The sequence below is a fragment of the Penicillium vulpinum genome (assembly GCF_028829585.1).
Source record: "Penicillium vulpinum strain IBT 29486 chromosome Unknown utg000002l_segment0_segment0, whole genome shotgun sequence".
Taxonomy (NCBI): domain Eukaryota; kingdom Fungi; phylum Ascomycota; class Eurotiomycetes; order Eurotiales; family Aspergillaceae; genus Penicillium; species Penicillium vulpinum.
The window spans coordinates 3,335,419-3,356,547 of NW_026643242.1; the positions used below are offsets into that span (position 1 = coordinate 3,335,419).

General features: G+C 49.8%; 7 protein-coding genes across 7 annotated transcripts; 4 read left to right on the top strand and 3 right to left on the bottom strand.

The window, feature by feature from the left end:
• Positions 1–227: 227 nt before the first annotated feature.
• On the bottom strand, positions 228–3,997 carry N7479_004323 (pyruvate carboxylase; the record flags this gene model as incomplete). Its single annotated transcript, XM_057252020.1, has 4 exons — positions 228–335; positions 395–2,848; positions 2,903–2,935; positions 3,011–3,997. The coding sequence occupies 4 exons, from the start codon at positions 3,995–3,997 to the stop codon at positions 228–230; spliced, it is 3,582 nt and encodes a 1,193-aa protein (XP_057111345.1).
• Positions 3,998–6,717: 2,720 nt separating this feature from the next.
• Positions 6,718–12,131, bottom strand: N7479_004324 (uncharacterized protein; the record flags this gene model as incomplete). Its single annotated transcript, XM_057252021.1, has 7 exons — positions 6,718–7,047; positions 7,101–10,526; positions 10,604–11,320; positions 11,386–11,757; positions 11,843–11,869; positions 11,999–12,019; positions 12,093–12,131. 7 exons carry the CDS (start codon positions 12,129–12,131, stop codon positions 6,718–6,720), a joined length of 4,932 nt encoding a protein of 1,643 aa, XP_057111346.1.
• Positions 12,132–13,727: 1,596 nt separating this feature from the next.
• On the top strand, positions 13,728–14,045 carry N7479_004325 (uncharacterized protein; the record flags this gene model as incomplete). The annotated part of the gene is made up of 1 exon (XM_057252022.1): positions 13,728–14,045. The coding sequence occupies one exon, from the start codon at positions 13,728–13,730 to the stop codon at positions 14,043–14,045; it is 318 nt and encodes a 105-aa protein (XP_057111347.1).
• Positions 14,046–14,296: 251 nt separating this feature from the next.
• N7479_004326 (carboxylic acid transport protein) lies at positions 14,297–16,020 on the top strand (the record flags this gene model as incomplete). The annotated part of the gene is made up of 4 exons (XM_057252023.1): positions 14,297–14,853; positions 14,908–15,038; positions 15,099–15,277; positions 15,337–16,020. The coding sequence occupies 4 exons, from the start codon at positions 14,297–14,299 to the stop codon at positions 16,018–16,020; spliced, it is 1,551 nt and encodes a 516-aa protein (XP_057111348.1).
• Positions 16,021–17,234: 1,214 nt separating this feature from the next.
• N7479_004327 (60S ribosomal uL5 domain-containing protein) lies at positions 17,235–18,347 on the bottom strand (the record flags this gene model as incomplete). Its single annotated transcript, XM_057252024.1, has 4 exons — positions 17,235–17,378; positions 17,442–17,839; positions 18,029–18,133; positions 18,279–18,347. Coding segments are annotated over 4 exons (699 nt in total), but the record flags the coding sequence as incomplete, so codon positions are not given.
• A 63-nt stretch (positions 18,348–18,410) lies between these two features.
• Positions 18,411–19,350, top strand: N7479_004328 (small nuclear ribonucleoprotein-associated protein; the record flags this gene model as incomplete). The annotated part of the gene is made up of 6 exons (XM_057252025.1): positions 18,411–18,428; positions 18,501–18,509; positions 18,568–18,639; positions 18,694–19,102; positions 19,161–19,205; positions 19,268–19,350. 6 exons carry the CDS (start codon positions 18,411–18,413, stop codon positions 19,348–19,350), a joined length of 636 nt encoding a protein of 211 aa, XP_057111350.1.
• Positions 19,351–20,203: 853 nt separating this feature from the next.
• N7479_004329 (pyruvate transporter MPC1) lies at positions 20,204–20,983 on the top strand (the record flags this gene model as incomplete). The annotated part of the gene is made up of 4 exons (XM_057252026.1): positions 20,204–20,276; positions 20,481–20,553; positions 20,658–20,816; positions 20,908–20,983. The coding sequence occupies 4 exons, from the start codon at positions 20,204–20,206 to the stop codon at positions 20,981–20,983; spliced, it is 381 nt and encodes a 126-aa protein (XP_057111351.1).
• Positions 20,984–21,129: the final 146 nt, after the last annotated feature.

A 21,129-nucleotide genomic window follows, 5' to 3' on the forward strand; every position in this document is an offset into this window, starting at 1 on the left:
GGAGTTCTACATATACATATGACTTGGAAATTTTCTGAACACTAGAGATGTCCAAAATCACTGCAACGGAAGAAACCTTGTTTGAATCCGAATAAGCTGGAGCAGCAAATTATCAAAATCCAGAGACGAACCCGATAAACATAAAACTAAAAATCGCTGAGAAATCATTCAATCACATCACGCATCCCAAATCGTGCATGGTTCAGTATTACAGAGTCACTATGCTTTTAAGCCTTGCTGATCCTGCAGATCAGGTCCTGGCCATCGACGGAGTCGCCCTCCTTGACCTGGAGGCCGGACACCTTTCCGCTGTGCGGGGCAGAGATAACCATTTCCTAGATGAAAAATTAGCGACAGATTCGTATATAATAGAAAACAAGACAGAATAACATACCATCTTCATGGCGCTCAGCACCGCAATAGGATCACCCTTGAGGACCTCGTGGCCATCGTGGATGCGGATCTCAACCACGACACCGCTCATGGGAGCGCCGACCTGGCTGCTATCTGTGGGCTCGGCCTTGGGGCGGGAGAGGTTCTCGACTGAAGCCTTCTGGTCATCGACGCTGACCTGGCGGACTTCACCGTTGACCTCGTAGAAGACCTCACGCTGGCCGGTCTGCTCGGAGAGAGGACCGATGGCGAGCAACTTCAGGATCAGGACCTTACCCTTCTCCAGCTCGACGTGGAACTCCTCGCCGATCTCGGGGCGGGCAAGGAAGTAGCGTGTGGGCAGAACGGAGAGATCACCGAACTTCTGCACGAACTTGCGGTATTCGTCGAACACCTTGGGGTACATGGCGTAACTGGCGACGTCGCACTCGGTGGCGGTGCCGAACTTCTCACGGATCTCACTCTTGATCTTGATGAGGTCCAGGGGCTCCATGTACAGACCGGGGCGCTTGTCGAGCTTGCGACGGCCGCGGAGGGCCTTGGTACGCAGAGGCTCGGGGAAGCCGCCGTAGGGCTGGCCCATCATACCCTCGAAGAATTCTAAGACTGATCCAGGGAAGTCGAGCTGATCGGCACGGTCAAGCACGTCCTGGGCAGACAGCTTGTTGCTGACGATCCAGGAGGCGAAATCACCACAGACCTTGGAGGAGGGAGTGACCTTGACGATGTCGCCCAGCAACTCGTTGGCCACCTCGTACGCCTTCTTGGTCTCAGCCCACTGCTGTCCAAGACCCAGCTGACTGGCCTGGAAGATCAGGTTGGTCAATTGGCCACCGGGGATCTCGTGCTCATAGACCTCGGGGTCGGGGCCGGTCAGACCAGCCTCGAAGGGAGAGTAAAGCAGACGGAGCTGGGCCCAGTAGCTGTCGATAGCGCGGATGTGGGACAGATCCAGCTTGGGGTCGTACTCGGTACCCTGGAGCGAAGCAAGGAGAGCACCAATGCTGGGCTGCGAGGTCATACCAGACATACTGTCGGTAGCGGCATCCACGGCATCAGCGCCGGCCTCAGCACAGGCAATCATGGAGGCGACACCAGTTCCAGCGGAGTCGTGAGTGTGAACGTGGATGGGGAGATCGGGGTAGCGCTTGCGGATGGCACCGACCAGCAGGCGGGCAGCCTGGGGCTTAAGCACACCAGCCATATCCTTAATTCCAAGAACGTGGGGGCCCATCTTGACGATCTTGTCGACCAGGTCCAAGTAGTACTCCAAGCTGTACTTCTTCTTGGGGTTCAGCATGTCACCACTGTAGCACATGGTGGCCTCAACAACACCACCGGCTTCGTGGACAGCCTTAACACCGACCTCGAGCTGATCAAGATCGTTCAGGGCATCGAAGACACGGAAGATATCGACACCGTACTTCTTGGCCTGCTTACAGAAGTGGTAGATGGCGTTATCGGGAAGGGAAGAGTAGGCAACACCATTGGCACCACGCAGCAGCATCTGGAAGGGAATGTTGGGGACGGCCTTGCGCATCTTGCGGAGTCTGTCCCAAGGATCCTCATAGAGGAAGCGCATAGCCACATCGAAGGTGGCTCCACCCCAGCACTCGAGCGCGTAAGCGTTGCTCAATGCGTAGCTGGTCTCAGTAGCGATGTTCAGCATATCAATTGTTCGCACACGGGTGGCAAGCAAAGACTGGTGGGCATCACGCCAGGTGGTGTCCATGATCAAGCAGCCCTTGTTAGCGCGCACAGCGCGAGCGAAGCCCTCAGGGCCTTGGCTATCCAGGATCTGCTTCCAGCCCTGAGTGCAGGGTGTGGAGAGGCTAATGGGCTTGCCCTCAGCATTGTTGAGAATAGGTCTGATGATATCGCCCTTGAACTTGGGCTCACCGATCTGGCCCTTGATGCTGCTGCCGTTGACAGCAACGTCACCCAGGTAAGCAAGCAGCTTCTGGGCACGGTTCTGACTGCCAACGAGGGTAAACAGCTCGGGGGTGTCATCAATGAATGTAGTCCAGCAAGTACCATCGATGAATGTGGGGTGGCTCAGAAGCGAAGCAAGGAAAGGAATGTTGGTCTTGACACCGCGGATACGGAACTCAACCAGAGCACGCAGCATCTTGCGGCGGACAATCTCGTAGGTAGAGCCACGGCAAGTACACTTGACCAGCATAGAGTCGTAGTGGGGAGTGATAATGGCACCAGCGAAGCCGTTACCACCGTCCAGACGGACTCCATTGCCACCAGCAGAGCGGTAGACCTCGATCTTACCAGTGTCCGGGGAGAAGCCCTTAGCGGGATCCTCAGTAGTGATACGGCACTGAATGGCGAAACCGCGGGTCGAGATGCGGTCCTGGGTAAGGCCAAGTTGTTCGAGGGTTGCACCAGCAGCAATCTGGATCTGGGCGGCCACAATGTCGATACCGGTGATTTCTTCGGTAATAGTCTGTTGAAGGGTTAGGCTTAGGTCAGGTAGATCTTGAAGGATGGGTTAACTAACGTGCTCGACTTGAATTCTGGGGTTGATCTCGATCTGTTTCAGTTAGCAAAATGAGCTTAGAGAAGGACCAGAAATGGTCCACGCTAATTTTCAAGGAAAAGAACTCACGAAGTAGTGCTCATTGCCACAAACAAGGAACTCAGCAGTACCAGCGTTACGGTACCGAACTGACTTAGCAAGCTTCACGGCATCAGACAAGATCTTATCACGAACATCGGTGGGAAGGTCCTTGGCAGGAGCAATCTCAACGACCTTCTGGTGGCGACGCTGGACAGAGCAGTCACGCTCGAAGAGGTGGACAACATTGCCCTGGTTATCACCGAGAAGCTGAACCTCAATGTGCTTAGGCTGGTCAAGGAAACGCTCAACGAAGACGGTACCATTACCGAAGGCGGTCTTGGCCTCGGAGGTAGCACGCTCGAAAGCGTCACGCAGGTCAGACTGGGCACGGACGACACGCATACCACGGCCACCACCACCAAAGGCAGCCTTAATAATGATAGGGAAGCCAAATTCATCAGTGAAGGCCTTGACATCTTCAAAGCGCTCGACGGGGCCGGGAGTACCGGGGACAACGGGGACATTGCACTTGATAGCGGCAGTACGGGCAGAAACCTTATCACCAAGGGCATCGATGGTCTCAGCGGTAGGACCCACGAACACAATGCCAGCCTTCTCAACATTGCGGGCAAACTCAGCATTCTCCGAAAGGAAACCGTAGCCGGGGTGGATCAGGTGGACACCGTGCTCGAGGGCGATCTTGATGATCTCATCACCAGCCAGATAAGCACCGACAGGGGTATATTGGCCCCGGTGGCCGATCATATAGGCCTCATCAGCCTTCTGACGATGCATGGAGAGACGATCTTCGTGCGAGAAGACTGCGACCGTCTGGAGGGACAGTTCGTGTGCGGTACGGAAGATACGGATGGGGATTTCACCACGGTTGGCGACTAGAATCTTTTGGAAGTGCATGATGGTCGAGTTGGCCCGCAGACGACGGTGGACGGAGTCCTGATGGTGCTCATTGTGGTCCTCGATGAAGTCGGACTCATCAATGGCATTCTCCGGTTGGCGGTGCGGGACAGCAGCCATGATGAATGTAGATGTGAGGTGGGGGAGAAAGGTTACAAGGGAGTGTTTACTAGAGAAAACTGAATTAGTCGAGGTTCCCGAGGTTCCTGAGCTTCTTCCGGTGTGGAAAGCAGAGGCGGTGACCCGTGACTCACTATAAGAAGCTTGGGGGGTAGCTATCCGGATCCAACTTCAGGCCGGTTTCGGCGGATCACTGGCGCAATCGCTTGCACTGTGTCTCACTATAAGCAACAGAAGCTGTATAATTGAAGTTGAATAGAATTGGAATTGGGGTTGTAGGAAGATGAATAGAAAGACAGAAAGAAAAAAAGAGTCGGCGGTTTTTTTGGGGGGGGAGGGAGGGGTTAGATAAAGAGGGGAATCACAAGCGTGATCTACATGTCACAGATACTTTCCGGGGCGAGTAAATTGACTCCAGGAATGAGGTAACAGGTACCTACAGGTTCACCGGTACACCGGGACCAATGCCTAGAAATTGGGAATGATCAAATCGAATAGAATAATAATATAATAATACGCGGAATAGAAATAATTGGATTATCTGATTTGATTTGATTTAAAATGATTTTGGCCAAATAGAGAAATAATTTGCTAAAGCCATAACCAAATCCCATGCGGGGGTCCTTTTGTGCTGACCCTTGTACCTTAGTATACTCCCCTAACCCTAGCTACATACTATATTCCTATTATTCCCTACCCCGGACGAGAACTTCCCCTGTTCGTTCACGATAACTCCCCCATGCTCTTTTCACGATAACTCGCTATAATCACGATAATTTCGGGTAATTTAGGTAACTCATTCCGCCCATATACCTAGGTACCTCGGGCTGTCGGGACATTAACATACAACAATTTTCAACTTTGATTCGCAACTGCGCGGATATTCACGGGGGAACTGAGAGAAGAAGGGAAAAATCCGGGGGAGTCTCGGAGAACACTCGACAAACACATGTGCAGGGATCGAAGTGGATCGGGCCAATAACAAGTTTCTTTCCAGTCCTCCTTGGCTCAAAAGCTCGCTCAAAAGTTCGGGGAAGATGTCACCGAGCCGATATCTCTACTCCGTAGTACGGAGTACAACATACACATTATCTACATATACATATGTGCGGAATATACATTAATTGACTATATGTACATACTCCGTATAAGGTAGGTAAGATCCGATCTGACTATCTGACTCATTTTATTCACTGGCTATTTAAATAAAAATCTTCGACCGGTCATGCGTCTTTTACAATCAAAGGATTGGCTACCCGGCCGATAGGCGCAATCCATGACGCTATTTGATTCGTGTCAGTACAATGGCCTATAGATCTCCACTATTATTCCCTTCCCATGATCGAGACATGATCCAGCCCATCCCCCTCCCGAATTCAACCTTACAACATATCTCCTCTTGGCACTCCGGGGGGATCTCCCGCTTATATGACAGGTACTACCAATCTGGTCATAGACCTTAAGCATGCATGCCAAGAGAGCGGCATTCCCAGGCCATTGGGGGTTCTCAAGATGCCAAGGTGTTCTATACACCCCGAGCTATTCCACTGTGAGCACCTTCCATAAGCCCGAGAATGTAACCTGATCTACGGAGTCCCATTATCTACTCCTTTTTACAGTGCCCAGAGAATCCTACAACACTCCTACTCTTGGCTGATAAGCTGCCGCTTTGGGTTTATGCACTGAAAGATGTGAAAGGGGTGTGTAATCATCACTCGAAGCGCTTATCTACCAAAATCCAGCCTTGGAAATTTCCCCGAGTGATATCAATGCAATCCGTGGGAGTTCTTTTGTTCACGCTTCTGCATAAACTCACAACCCCCGACGGAAAAATCCACACCCTTCTTTCCGCCACTAGCCCTTACATGATGCTTCTCCCGCGAGCTCGCGGGGGAATTGGACATTTTCCCTCTAACCGGGCCGAGTAAGGATTCGGCAGACTGAGCTCTCGTCGGAATTGCGAAACCCTATATTGTACATTGTATACCTCAGGAGTCTCGTAGGAAGCACTAGGGCTAAAAAAATAAACGGGAATTATGCTTACTTGTTCGAACCAAGATGTACAAAGTAACCCTGAAGGGAGAGTGGGGAAGGGGATTATCCACGATTATCCACACTAGCATCTATCCATATGTAGCTTACGGAGTACGGAGTACAACATACAGGCCAAGACACGGTTCAATGCCAACCTATTATCACGCCTCATGGGCCTGAAATTTGATAAGGGAGTGATCTGCAAGAAGACTTACCTTCAATATCGCATAAGGACAAAGAAATAGTTGCAGATGATTTACCTTGGCATCTTGGCGATGCTACATTCTTCACCGAAGACCTCGATGCTCGAATACTCGAATTGGATCCGCCTGGGCGGACCCTTGGCAGCCTCGGAATTGTGGAAAAACAGGAAATTACGGAGGCTACTGCGGTGAGAATAGAAAAAAACTAGAGAAATCGCAATGCTATTACTGAATATCGGGCCTTGGCCCAGCCGGTTAAAAGCACTAGAAAAAAAATCGCAAGCTTATCAAATACATGCGGCGAAAGAAAAAAATATCAGAAAGCAAGATTAATGGGCTGTCATGAGTTCCTCCTATGTTGCGCTCTTGGCGTAATCATTCCCCATATGAAATCGTTTCTTTTGCAACCTCAAACCATCACTTCCGCTGTATGTTACAAATGCAAGAGAAACGGAAAATCAAAAGCAAAAACAGTGCACGGTTCTAGAATCCACGGTACCCAGTTGCCTGAGGTGTGAGACCGGCCCCGTTGGAGTGAGAGCCCTGAGTCAGCATGAGCCGCGAGCCCTGCAAGATGGGAGTATTGTCCTCCTCTGTACGGGTTGTCTTCTCACGGTTCTTACGCTCCTCGTTGTCCTTCTTAAGCATCTCAATTGATCGGGTCTGCTCGCAGAGGAAGTTGATCATGAAGGGCATAGTGAAGTCGTGGAGACCCTTGCGCCATGAGATCTCCATAATGACGTCGGGGCGGATGAGGTCGTAGCAGGCATAAAGCATGCCAACATAGCACTCGCGGCTACCAATATCGACGAACTAGTTATTAAAATTAGTAAAATCTCCAGCAATAACAGGGATAGAAAACTTACGTAGCGGAGAAGATCCTCCACAACATCGGGCTTGGCAGAGATAGCGGCGGTCTCGATAGCATCCTTGTAGAGCTTGTCTTGCTTGGAGAGCGCAATCGACTTTTCCCAGCGCTTGTTGTTGCGGTAAATGTTGGCCGCAATCTGGCGGAAGAAAATGAGGTCGTGCTTCTCAAGACGCTGGGCAAGAGCGACGGCATCAAAGTTGTCATTCTGGTCAACAGAGTCCTTGAGCAGCTTGTGGTCCTCCTCCTCAATCAGAATCTCGTTAATGGCGTCGTTGACGGCCCGCTTGTTCTGGGATTGCACATTGAGCAGGAAGGGCTTGATCAGAGGGATGTTGTCAGAGGTCTGGAAGATGCGAACGACACGGTTGACGTCGATACGAGCGGTCAGAACCTGAAGCAGGTCAGTGAGCAGAAGAGGCTGCTCCTGAAGGTAGAAGTTCAGCGCCCGGTAGTAAATCTCCAAGTTGGCAACCTTGACGATAATATCCTTGAACGAGTGGTGCTCCCAGGCATCGGCTGCACGCTCCATCATAGCAAGAGCGGCGTTGTCCCACTCATCGTAGTGGCAGTACAAGAACACAAGCTCCGGCCAGAGATTGGCTTCCTCGCAGGCCCGGATCATCTTGGGAATGTTGATACGAGACCAGAAGAGCTTCAGGTGCTCCATGACACGGTCTGGGTGGTACTTGGACAGAGCAATGCCAAGCTCGGTGAACATGCCCATGTGAGCCCGCTCGAGACCAAGACCTGCCTCCAAGACAGCGATCAGTTCGTCGAAGTAACCATTGCGCTCGTACTGGCGAACGAGACTCTGCAGCTCTTCGGCGTGAACAATCAGGTTGAGACCGCAAATCTGGGCCAGGCGGAACTCCTTCTTCTCAACACAGGCCTCGTTGACTTGCTTCCAGACCTTGACGCTGTTAGCCTTGCGGGCACACTCCACTGCAGCCTGGTAGTCCTCCAAGTGCACCAAGGTAGTCGCCAACTTAGCCCAGTTAGAGATGTTGGTGTAGAAGATCTTAGCAGCATTGTGGAAGCCTTCAGCATAAGCCTTGTCGCCGGAAGCTTCAATGTCCGCAACATTGGTAGTGCGAAGGAAGTCCTCCAGCTCGGCAAGCTGATCCAGGCGGGCAAAGCAGAAAGCAAGACCGGTATCAATAACTGGCTCACGCAGCGTCTTGCGCGCCATGCGAAGGAACTTGACGAGATCCTCATCCTTGCCTGCATGAGTTGCAGTCTCAATCACCTCGTGGTAGTTGGACGGGTCCTCGGCACGGATGTAGGACTCAATTGAGTCAGTCACACGAAGGCCATCGAGTTGGGCCTTAGCGACCTTGCTCCAAACCTCAGGCAGCTCAACACGCTCAGCAAATTCTTGAGCTCGGTCGATGCTGACAATGTTCTCCACAAGCACATTGACGGCAGCCAGGTTGTTGTTAACCTTCTTGTAGACCTCAAAGGCCTCCTCGTACAGACCAACACTGGTACACATCTCGGCAATTTCATCAGCGGAGAACTCGTTGAGCTGGTGAATATAGTCCATCAGGCGACCCTTATCAGCCTTGGCAGCAGTCAACATCAAGAGGTTTTGCAAGCTGGTGTTATCACTGAATGGAGAGGGCTCCAGAATGATCTTCTCGAGCAGCTCAATCAGCTCGGCGGGAAGATCAGCCTCAAGGAACGACTTGACGGCGACAGACACCTTTTCGGGTTCGGTAGACTCGGGAACTGCGGTGGCGATGACCTGGTCCACAAGGGAACGCCGGCCCTCATTGTTTTCGCTGAGGACAAAGGCCCAGATCTCGGAATCGGCACGCTCAACGAGGTAACGAGCCTGAGCACGGAACATGGAGTTCTCGTTGGTGATGCTAATGAGCTCCAAGTCGTTCTGGCCCTTGCTGTAGGCAATGTACGCCAGATTGGGGTCACGCTTCTCACAGTACTTTCCAACAACGAGAGTGTCGTACTGGTCGTTCTCCTTAAGGAACTTCTCTGGGTCGTTGTTGCTGTCAATGTAGATCTTTGCAAGAGCATTGTAGACGGCCTGCTGCTGGTTGCCAGTGGCAAGAGTGGCCTCGAGGAAAGGCAGGAGCAGCTTGAGGCGGTTTCGGCTCTCGACCTCAGAAACAAGCTCGTCGATGGGGATGACGGATGGGTCGACGCTCGAGAGGAGATTCTTGATGATAGCCTCATCGCAGTCAACATCAAGCAAGCCGCCAACAACAGCAGGGGCACGACCAGGGTTGACACGCTGGACATAAACCTCGATCGACTTGAACTGTTGACTCTGGTAGAGGTACAGGACCAAATCATGGATAAAGTTGAAACGATCACAAACGATGATCAGAGGGAGCTGCTCGGTCAGGCGGGCTTCCTTCAGGAAGTTCTTTACCTTCTCAGGGTTGTAGTAGTTGCTCTCACGGCAAATACGCTCAACCTCGGTGAGCTGGTTCATGGCCGTGGCAGCCTCGATGTACTTGAAGTGTACCTCAGGGTCCTCGCTGAGGTTGACAATGCTTCCCAAATAATAGTAAAGACCCTCGGCAGTGCGGTATTTCTCCAGAAGATCGATCAGACGGTTAGCACCAAGAAGGTCGGAGAACTTGGTGGCAATCTGGACCACAGACTGCAGGTTCTGGCGAATGTTCGACTCCAGCATGGTGTCCATGCAGTCAAGAGTCTGCTCCACAGACAAACGACCGAAGTAGCTGATCAGCCACTCGGGGCTCAGCTTGTCGGTGCGAACAATGTTGCGCTTGATTACAACTGGGTCATCCGTGTTCTCCAAGGCACGCTGGATAAGACCGGCGTTCTCGCAAAGCTGGGCGATACGAGGACGGTCGAAGTGTGTGAAGATTTCGTTGCCGAGGATGGCATCTGCGACTTGGGGGGCGTTGACGAGGTTCATCTCGAGAAGGCGAGTTTGCAGGTTACCGTGCTCGGGCTTGTTGTCCTTAAGGGCGTCCAGGAGGAACGAAGTAGCCTGTTGGATCATGTTCTGTGACAGGAACACGTCGACAACGCGGTCAAGATCAACCAATGCGCCGCTTTCTTCGTTCGCGAGCTGAGTAGCGAATTCAGCGCCCTTCTCGGGGTTTACGCGAACGATGTGCTGAAGCAGCTGGGTGTAGTCCGGCTGGTATCCAACTTGCTTGGAGTATGCAAGAATCTTGTCGAACTGACCGGTCTCCGCGAATCCGGCAACAACCTTGTTAGGAACATTGGCTTGAAGATAAACGGTCAGGGCAAGGGACATATCATATGGCCGGATAATGTCACCAAGCTCCTCCGAGCTCTCCAGCTTCTTCTCCTGCATCCACTTCTCAAGCAAGTGCTTGCGGTTCTGCTGCAAAACGGGTCGGACAAGCTCAACACTTTCGTACCTATTGAGCGAACCCTTATCCAACAGCATACCAAAGTACTGCAAGATCACTGACATCTGTCCAGTCTGAGGAGCGCTCTTGAAACGGTTGATGGTGTCCAGAGTGCGGAGGAAACCCCGGGGGAGTTGGCAGCAATTTTGGCGGCTTCGGCGTAATCCTGCGAGGCCATGAGAGAGTCGAACTGCTGCTGATACAGGTGGTCTGCTCCTGGAAGGCCAGCCTTCGAGGCAAGTTTGATAGCAAGACCGGACATGGCGGGGTTCTCCATAAGGTACTGGATAATATTGTTTTCGTCAACACTGACGGCCAGGACCTGGCCCTTGCGGTTCACACCGACTAGACCGGCTCCCTCGGAATCCGCAGTCGTGGTGAAGATCGTCTCGCTGGAGATGCGGTTCATGAAGATACAAGTGCCAGTCTCGAGATCATAAAGGTGGATGAAGCCATATTTCGTAACGAGGTAGACCACGTCGTACTTGCTGGAAACCTGCATTGCGACGGGGAAATCATTGACTGCCTCTTGTGGGAAGTACACCTCGACTGCCTTCTTCTGGAAGCGAGGGTTGGGTTCTTGGTGGTCAATTTCGGCAATTTGCAGCTTGGCGCCCGTTTGGGTACGAACGGCGAAGGTAAAGAGACTGTGGGGTAGGGGGGAACCCTCAACAGTAATGTTGGCGAAAGAGGCGGCATGGCCTTCGATAAACTGAGAGATCCCGCGCTCCTTTGAGTAAAGCTGCATCGATCCAACGACACGGCCCTGCTGCTGGCTAATACCAACCACAACCATCCACTTCTCCTCGGCGTTGACGCGGTAGTTGATAATTTGGCATCCCTAAAGAGCACGCCCATGTTAGTATACTAGGCTTAGATTGTTGTATTCACGTCGCAAAAACATACTGCAAGGTTGGGAAGTCGGTCGAACACCTTGACGGGGTTCTGCTGTGTCGCATCGTAGACATCCCAGTGGTAGACCGCTGAGTCGGTGACCAGACCCAGGGACCTTTCGCTGAACCACTTCCAGTAGACAATATCTTCATTCATATTCGCCGACTTGAGCTTTTGCCGCGCGCCAAGGTCAAAGATCTGAATGGTGCGTCCCTGGGCCTTCAAAGCGATAATGTTCTTGTTCCAATGCATAATCGCACTGTCGGCGTTGATCGGGCGTCGTAGAACTTCATTGTTGTTCTTGAGGTCGATAATGATGACTTCTGGTTTGCTCTCATCGTCCAGCTTTTGACGAACACAGACGTAGTGATCGGATTCTAGTGTCTAAAATGCAAGAGAGTTCTATGTTAGCCAGGCCTTGTCATCCATATTTTGAGGGGCAGTCGCAAGGCGACAGTAAAGAACTTACACATGAAGTGAAGCCAATTGATGCCGGCTGTAGACATAAACGTTAGTAAAAAATCCCAAGGTATCCAGGGGTATTGCGATGCGCGGCCGGTGCATCCGTCTTGAAGCTTAAGCTAGTCACGAAGCATCGCCGGTAATCATGGTTGGCTGTACATACCAAAATGCCGACAGAGGTCAACTGTAGAATCCATGCGCAGGTTAGTTTCAAAGCTTCAATGATTATTGGATAGAGATGAGGGGTAGCCACGTACATTGACCAGCTCTGTGAACTTGATGGGAAGAGGTGCCATATTTACGTAGGCCGGAGTACGACCTTGTCCGCTGAATGAAACGCCACGCAAAGAAGGCAGAAGAATTGAAGTATGATGAAAAAAGTGGGATGAAGTGCGAATTCCACGAGGAAGAAAAAAAGAAAAGAAGAAGACGTATGGAGAGAGGGGGAGGGTAGAGATCTGGTAGATGCGGAAGTGACCTCAGGAGGCCGCTGCTGTCGTTGCTGAGGTGTCGCTTATGGAAGATCACGTGACACAGGGGCTTCCAAGATCCTCTCTTTCAGATGCAGTGTTTGTGAGTAGAGAAGATAAAGAAATTGAGAGAGTAAAGTGAAATGTAGATAGCAAACTTGCTGTTATGTCGCTTGGCAAATTAACCTGGGAGAGCCCCAGAGAAATGCTGTCAACCCAATTTCATACCTCTTCTACCTATGTTCTTAGGTAACTGACCGCCTTCACAAATGCCCCAATATTTCCTAAGTACACGTAGGTGGCTCTCTCTCCCACCTGACCACTGGCACGTTCTCTCATAGTATTTCTTTATCTCATTGTGACTTCTTTTTGGGTCATGATTCTACTATTCTGGAAATATATATATCAGTCTGCTCTTTGAAGGATATCCCGATTTCTCTAAATGCAAGCTATTAACGCCTACATAAGAATATAAGCTGACCCTCAGCCCGTAGACCCTGAAGGGAATGTGCAGGCTCAGCTTATTCCAACCTCTACAGGTACATAGTACAGTAAACCCTGTTTTATAACGATACTGTTATAACGATCAGGATCCGGTACTTGAGTTGATCATACAAAAATCGATAAAACCTCTTTACTACGAACTTCATTGATTCATCATTCCCTCCTATACAAAATTAGTTGTATTGAGGTTTTTGTCACGTGTGTTTAATTAATCTCAACCAATTAAAATGTTCCATCGATCTATGGATCCTAACCTCCTAGAAAGTGGCTCTACGAGAGTACCTAGATAATTAACTAGTGCGCTTAATAGACATGAGAGGTTAGTACAAGCGAGGAAATTGGGGATAGAGAAGCAGAGCGATATTAGGAGCCTTTGTTTTGGAGTTTTGGAGTATAAACTTGTATGTAAACCAGAAATATATACTTAATATATGGCACCTTTAACAATTGCCTAGTTGTAACGATATTTTCGCTGTATCTGAAATATATCGTTATAACTGGATTTTTACTGTACATACAAAGGTGTGTACATACTTTGTATAACATAGCTTCTCGCGGCTAAAGTCAAGATTTTCAAACAGGAGATTCCAAGATTGGGGAATTGGGGAATTGGGGAATTGGCCCCTTAAGCCGATCCACTCTAGCGGAGCCTCTTCATCCAACCATTTCACAATTTTGCCTCAAGTGTTCGGACGTCATCCGATGAGCAGTGCCCATGACCCTTTGGTATTTTCTTAATATAAAGTTGTTTCAGTACTATCAATCCCAACTCATGCAACCCCCACCTTAAGACAATATAGCCGATTGCTAACAGTCCACTAGAGCGCCAAAGGAAGTTATTCCCACGAGTCTAGGCCGTAAACTCATGTTAAATCCCGAATCGGAACCACTAGAGTGCATATCGGCCCATTTTTAACTATGGGTTCTCGGCGTAACGGATCAATGACCACGCGCACAGTCCCATCCGGCTTGCAGACGCCTGTCTATCTCCTTTTGAGCCAAGCCCGGAAGGATCTCTGGGCAAGGTCATCCCATGCCAAGCCAGCCTTAAAAGTGTGTGATGCGGGATGTTGCTTATACCCTGTCCTCACATTGGAGGGACGACCATCTAAGTCCTTGGCATTCGCTTGGCCCATGAGCGGAGTGGTATTCTATCCCGTCCGAAACTCGGGGTATCCTGGTATTCTGGGGTGCAGCGGCATTTACTGTTACTATCACGAGAAAAATGCGGGATAGAGATGCGGGGTGGATCGTAGTATGTGCCTATAAAATGGCGAGCGTAGGCGTAGAAATTGAAAGGAATATACCAAAGATTTCCTTGGAAGAATCCCAGTCTGCTATCAAATTCTCTGGGCCATTTTGTTCAGAGTAATCTGCTTATTCTTTTGGTTAGCTTGTCTTACCTACTTCCTCTATCTATCTTCTTGCCTTTTTTTCCCTCCCTTTTTGTCGGCTTTTTCTTCCCTCTCTCTTGATAGATCGCCAGAATGGCGTCTCCCAATGAAAGGGCAGATCCCATTCCGAATGGTATGTTCGCCACGGCACGTCAGTCCATCGGAGATCTCTTCATCTGGAAGCAACGTGTCGAGGTGACCAATGAACACGGAGAGACATATGCAGAATGGCAAGACCCAGAACGCATTCAGAACCCTCTTAGTCTGATGGCGCAGCTTTCAGCTCGAGACTGGGTGTTCTTTATAGTGGGACTCATTGCCTGGACTGCTGATGCATTTGACTTCCATGCCCTCTCCATTCAGACAGTAAAGCTGGCAACTTACTACGACAGATCCAAGACAGATATTACAACTGCCATTACTCTGACTCTGCTGCTGAGGAGTGTGGGAGCTGCCTTCTTTGGACTTGCTGGTGACAAATATGGTCGTAAATGGCCCATGGTGCTGAATATGATCATTCTGGGAATCTTGCAAATTGCCACCATTTATAGTAAGACCTTCCAGCAGTTCTTGGCTGTGCGAAGTCTCTTTGGTCTTTTCATGGGCGGCGTTTATGGAAATGCCATTTCGATGGCTTTGGAACATTGCCCGTGAGTATTATCCTCCAGGGCTGAGTGACTTTTGTTAACCTTTTTGCAAACCAGTGTCAACGCGAGAGGTCTTATGTCTGGAATCCTTCAACAAGGGTACTCACTGGGATATGTGTTTGCGGCATGCGCCAACCTTGGTGTTGGCGGTGCAACAGATAGTTGGAAGACCGTATTCTGGATTGCAGGTGAGTCTACTATTCCCATCGAATAGTATTTGCCTGTTACTAACAATTTGTCTTGTGCAGCCGGTATCTCAATTGCAGTTGGTCTCGTACGCATCTGCTTCCCCGAGTCGCAGTCCTTCATCGAAGCCAAGAAAGCCGGCAAGCGAACAATGAAAGCAGGCGAGTTTTGGCGTGAAACAATAAGCATGTTGGGCAAGGAGTGGCGCATGTGCATTTACTGTGTCATTCTTATGACCTGGGTATGTTATGACCAATATTCCAGCTTCTACCAACATATATCTAATTTGTCCCGTGATAGTTCAATTTCTATTCCCACACATCCCAAGACTCATACACCACATTCATGCTCACTGCAAAGGAACTTGATAATGAGAGCGCCTCGCGAGCTTCGATTCTGATGAAGACAGGAGCCTGTGTGGGCGGAACCATCATCGGCTACCTGTCCCAGTTCTTCGGTCGTCGCCGAGCAATCATCGTCGCAGCCTTTGTATCTGGAGTCCTCATCCCAGCATGGATCCTGCCAGAAGGCGAGAGATCTCTGAGCGTCACCGGATTCTTCATGCAATTCTTTGTTCAGGGAGCGTGGGGTGTGATCCCCGTTCATCTGAACGAACTGTCTCCCCCGGCGTTCCGCTCTTCATTCACGGGTCTGACGTACCAGATTGGAAATATGATTTCCTCGCCATCGTCACAGATTGTGAATGCCATTGCTGAATCCACATTTATCACTAGTGCAGCCGGCCATCGTGTTGAGGCCTATGGACCTGTTATGGGAGTTGCCACGGCCATCATTGCTCTCGGTATCGTGGTCACTACAGCAGTTGGCCCTGAGAAACGTGGTCGCCGGTTCGAAAGTGTTGTGGCTGGAGTTGATGAAGCTGCCAATGCCAAAACCATGGATTTGGAAACAGGTGCGGATGATTATAAGCCAAGTAACGAGAATATTGAGATGGCGGATCAGAAGAAGGAAACTACGGTTTAATGGTTGTTGATTTTGGAATTGGAGTAATTTCTGGTCTTTTCGCCATTCTACAGAGTGTAATATAGTATAACCAGAGGCTCATACTCAGTCCTCTTATCTTACCTAGGTACTGTGCATTATTATTTGCGTCACGGACAACAGAAGAACAATGAGAAAACGAACAGCAGTGATGGTTTTTTTTAGAATTTTCCGACTAATCTTGGACCAAGCCTGTTCTATCCCTCTTATTACTTTACTGGAGTCTCCAGGTACGGACTTCTATATCTCCCAAGCGCTTTGGTTTGCTATTATTCTAATATAAAGAAACTATTATGGATGGTTAGTTAGATTTATTATATAGGAAGGTTTCGTCTTTTTAGTAGATATATATTTCTGTATACTACTGAGATAATTGGAAATAAATCTATTTAAATTGTAGACCATTAGGTATCAAAATAGTTCATTCTTCTCAAAACTCAGGTCATTTGAAAGTGTCAAGTACTCACCAGTAATTTACCCTCCAGTATTATTAGTATATTGATAGATCAGACTCCGGAGTAGAAACACTCAAGTCTTCTTGGCCCCATATTTCAATTTTTGCATCATTACGACTCCACCTCAGGTGGACGGGCTATTCCACACGCAGGACATGTTGCTGTCCAGGGGGCCGGCCACCCGTTATATTGTGTACAAGCGTGAGCAGTCCCAATATCGGCATTGTCGTCAGATCATAAGGCTATATCATCACTCTACAAGCTACGACGATTTACTTCTACGCCAGGCAAATGGCACCTAGGAGGATAGGATAAGGATAGACAAGATAGGCCAGAACAAGGTACACAATCCATCACGAGAATATTCTCGCTGGGAAAGAGACCGACTCTTTGATGAAGCCCATAAGGCATTCTCAAGCGAGTATTGGCTAGACACTAGGTCGAAACCTAGTGTCCACCATCCTTTTCAACAATGGTTATGCGGAAAACATCACCTCTCGTGAAGCCTCATTGTGAAAAGGGAAAAGCAGCAGTAAAAGGGTAATAATCAATTCATGTCTCTCCCACGCCTATCCTGGTTGCCGGAGTACAAAATCAAGACCATGTTGGATGCAGAGATCAAAGGGGCCCACTGACTGGCAGTAGGGTGCCCGTCCACAAATTTTGTTTCCTCGAGTACTCGGGATAATTTTTTGGTTCTTGTCGAGTAACTCGTACTTCCCAGGCCCTACCCAGCCATTATGTCTGATTCTTCAGACTTAACGGATAATTCCATCGTACTTGGTCTTGTACCACTTCATGGTCTCAGTGGTGGTGATGCGGTGGTTGACACCGATCTTGGACTGGCAGCGGCGGCGCTTGGCAACACGGGCACCGGGGCGGTCCCTAAAATTATTTGTTAATATCCAGGGTGAATTCACATAATTCAATGTTCAAAGAAAAACTCACATGCAGACGAAGAAGTCCATGCCGTAGATACCAATGCCGGGATCGTACTTGATACCGAGATCGATGTGCTCGCTGATACCGAATCCGAAGTTACCGGTCTCAGAGAAGTTGCGCTTGCGGAGCTCGTACTCCTTGACCTTGAGGCCACGCTCGAGAATCTCCTCGGCCTTGGCGCCACGGATGGTGACGTGGACGGAGATCTTTTCGTTACGGCGGATACCGAAGGTACGGACGGTGTAACGGGCCTTGCTGTAGACGGGGGTCTGACCGGACAGCTGCTCGAGAACCTTGGCGGCACGAGTGAGTCTATCACCGGACTCTCCGACGGAGATGTTCAGGACCAACTTCGACAAGCGAAGGTTACGGCAGGGGTTCTCGGCCTTAGCGACTTGGGCAGACTGCATCATGTTAGTCTCAAATTGTCGATGCTGTTGATCTAGTCGACGGATAGATATTTTGGGTGAAATTGAAGATTGAGTGCGCGCAAGATGAGGACCTCCAGGTTGTGTCCCAGATTACATGGAATGAAAGGAAGCGATACAGCGGATCGGGGATGTGTAGTTTGGATTGCAAGGAGCTGAACATACCATGACGGCGGTTGGGCGTGAAGTGGTTGTCGACTGAGGAGACAAGATTGATCGCGGAAAAAGAGAAAGTGTGGACTGTGGGCTTCTACACGTGACTTGGAAGCCCTGATCGTTGCTTAGGTAATGAGTTTAATTCAAGCGCTTAGTCATTGGTGATTTGAGCTGCTTAATGCCTAAGGCAATACACTTGGGGACCCGATGCTGACTCATATCTTAGGTAACCCAGTATCAAGAACTGGCAGCACCTGACAAGCTTGAGCTTCACATCTTTGACAGGATCTCGCACCTTTGCTTCATCCCCCGCAGTAGAAAGACTTGTTCTATCTACTGATAACTATTTTTTGATCTCTCAAGTCGCATTCGTGCGCGCTCTCTAGCCAACATGGCTTCCCACAAGATGGTGAGTTTCTGGTCCCATTTGCACCCCCGATACTCGTGTGGTCAATGGCTGTCGCTAACTTATTTCATTTAGCAAAACCTTGTGAGTCTAGCTCAAATTGCTTCAAGTCATTGATTGGAGTATCTAACTTCTTCTTCAGATTAACTACCGGATGCGCGTAACATTGAACGATGGACGTCAAATGACTGGTTCCATGCTTGCATTCGATAAGGTATTTCTCACTTCTTTGGAGACCTAGCGCTCGACTGACCTTCGTGATCTCTAGCACATGAACCTAGTTCTTGCAGATACAGAAGAATTCCGTCGCATCAAGCGGAAATCCAAGCCCACCGCCGGTCCCACAAATGCCCCGATGGTCGAAGCGGAAGAGAAGCGAAGCCTTGGTCTAACTATCGTGCGCGGTACTCAAGTCGTCTCTTGCTCTGTTGAAGGTCCTCCTCCTGCCGACCCCTCTGCCCGACTCGGCACCGCTGGACCCGGCCCAGCTGCCACTCTTGCCGCGGGCCCTGGTATCAGCAAGCCCGCTGGCCGCGGCCTGCCTATCGGACTCGGAGGCCCTGCAGCCGGTGTTGGTGGACCCCCACCCCCAGGCGGCTTTGGATTCCCCCCTGGCGGTTTCCCGGGTGCCCCTCCTCCAGGCTTCGCTGGACGTGGAGGCCCTCCTGGTGGACCTCGTAAGTACTCCCATTTGCCTAGATTGACTGAATCTGAAACTGACTTGTTCCTTTCTAGCTGGTTTCGCACCTCCTCCTGGGTTTGCTCCTCAGGGCGGTCCCCGTAAGTTTGCGCCCAAATATTTCTCCAATCCTGTTTCATATACTGATATTCCATTCTCATAGCAACCGGTTTCCAGCCTCCTCCTGGCTTCCAGCCTCCCGGTCAGGGACGCGGATACCCTCCTCCTGGATTCGGCGGCAGGTAATTGGAAATGTGCACAGAGCATCATTTTATGCTTTAAATTATCGGTGATCTGATTTCACCCCGAAAGGAACGATGGTGGCTCAGCGCAGAATAAGAGCCATTCTCAAATCTTCTAGCGAGAGATAACGGTGTGTGGACAGGCTAGATTACCCCCAAGTTATCCTGGGCAAGGCGTTGCGGCGCATGGATGGAGGTCATGTCGAGGAACGGGACAAAAAAGACCAAAATCCTTTTGAATTACGCATGAAGTCAAAAAAAAATATGCTAGCTTTTTTAAACGCAGCCTTTTCATTCAAAATCGTTTAATATCCCAGTTCTTTATTTTCACTTCCCGTTGAATTATGTTGTGTCTTCTATATTGCATGCGCATCTCTAGCCTACTATATACTGGGCCCTGTTTCCACGTTCCCAGTGCATACTATATAGTGGACCGATATGTCATAGCCTGATGTTCGTATCTTACAACAACTAGTAGTTGGTGTTTTCCTACCTCACTGTATCATTAGATCATTGCACAGAGGTAGATGTGGGGTGCTCAGTGTGGAGGTCGATCCATTATATATTATTTGTATTGCTCGTCTCAGATTTCACCTGAGGATCACAATATATGAAGAATACAACCAAAAAACCATCATATCATACATAAACACCAATGGTACTAGCATTGTCAACCAATTCAATACGATAAAATGGTAATTGATCCATAAAACATCAGTTTTAATCAATGTGATATGGTCAATAATGTACTTCACGTGACGTGGCTGACGCCGGTGAGTCGAGCACTTCCGCATCCTCCAGATACCGACCTCACTTTCCCCGAACCTACCCGTGTGATAATTCCCGGCAACTTCACAATGGCGGCTGTTTTCAAGGCAATCAACGCCAAGATCCGCTCCAACTCGGTGCTGGACTATGTCTGCTCAACCCGTATGTATCAACACCAGTTTCCCGAGCCCTCCCGTCCCGAAATCGGCCAACGGCGAATGAGACCGAAGAAGAATAAGCATTGAAAGCGACGTCGAGGATGAGACAAATACGATTTTTCTATCGGCCTTGCACTTCCGCAAAGCAATCAAGCGCAAATGGACTCCAGGGCTGCACAGATTGCTGACAATTAATGGCGCTTCCTAGACTTCTGGGGCCCCGTCTCCAACTTTGGTATCCCCATTGCTGCTGTGATGGACACACAGAAGGATGCTGAGATGTACGTTCTTATCTGATGAATGATGGAAGCTTCGGCTTTCGTATTCTGCGTTTCCCTTGGCTGTAGTAGTCTCAGCAACCGTACTGATAGCTCCATCTTCACAGTATCTCCGGCCCCATGACCGGTGCCCTCGTTGTCTACGCTGCCACCTTCATGCGCTACTCCCTCGCTATCACTCCCAAGAACTACCTCCTCTTCGCATGCCACTTGACCAACTTCGGCGCCCAGACTACTCAGGCATTCCGTTATATGAACTACTGGAAGTACGTTTCATCCCCTTAAGACCTTGTTTGATCTTTGTCTTTTCTACAATCGTCATATAATTGTGCTTACTAACCTGATTCTACTTTGTAGGTGGGGAGGCCGCGAAAAGCAGCTCGCTGAGAAGGCGGCTGCTAAGGGCGGTGCTGCTGCTGAGGCCGGTGCTTAATCGCTCTCGGAGCAGATATTGTTTGTGCTTTTTTTCGGTTTTCATTGGGTTTAATAAGCAGCTATCTCGTTTCGCAGCATTCCACCCCCATACACATATGCTCTGCTGGCTTTTGCCTCGAGGCCAGATGAGTATCGGACAATGAT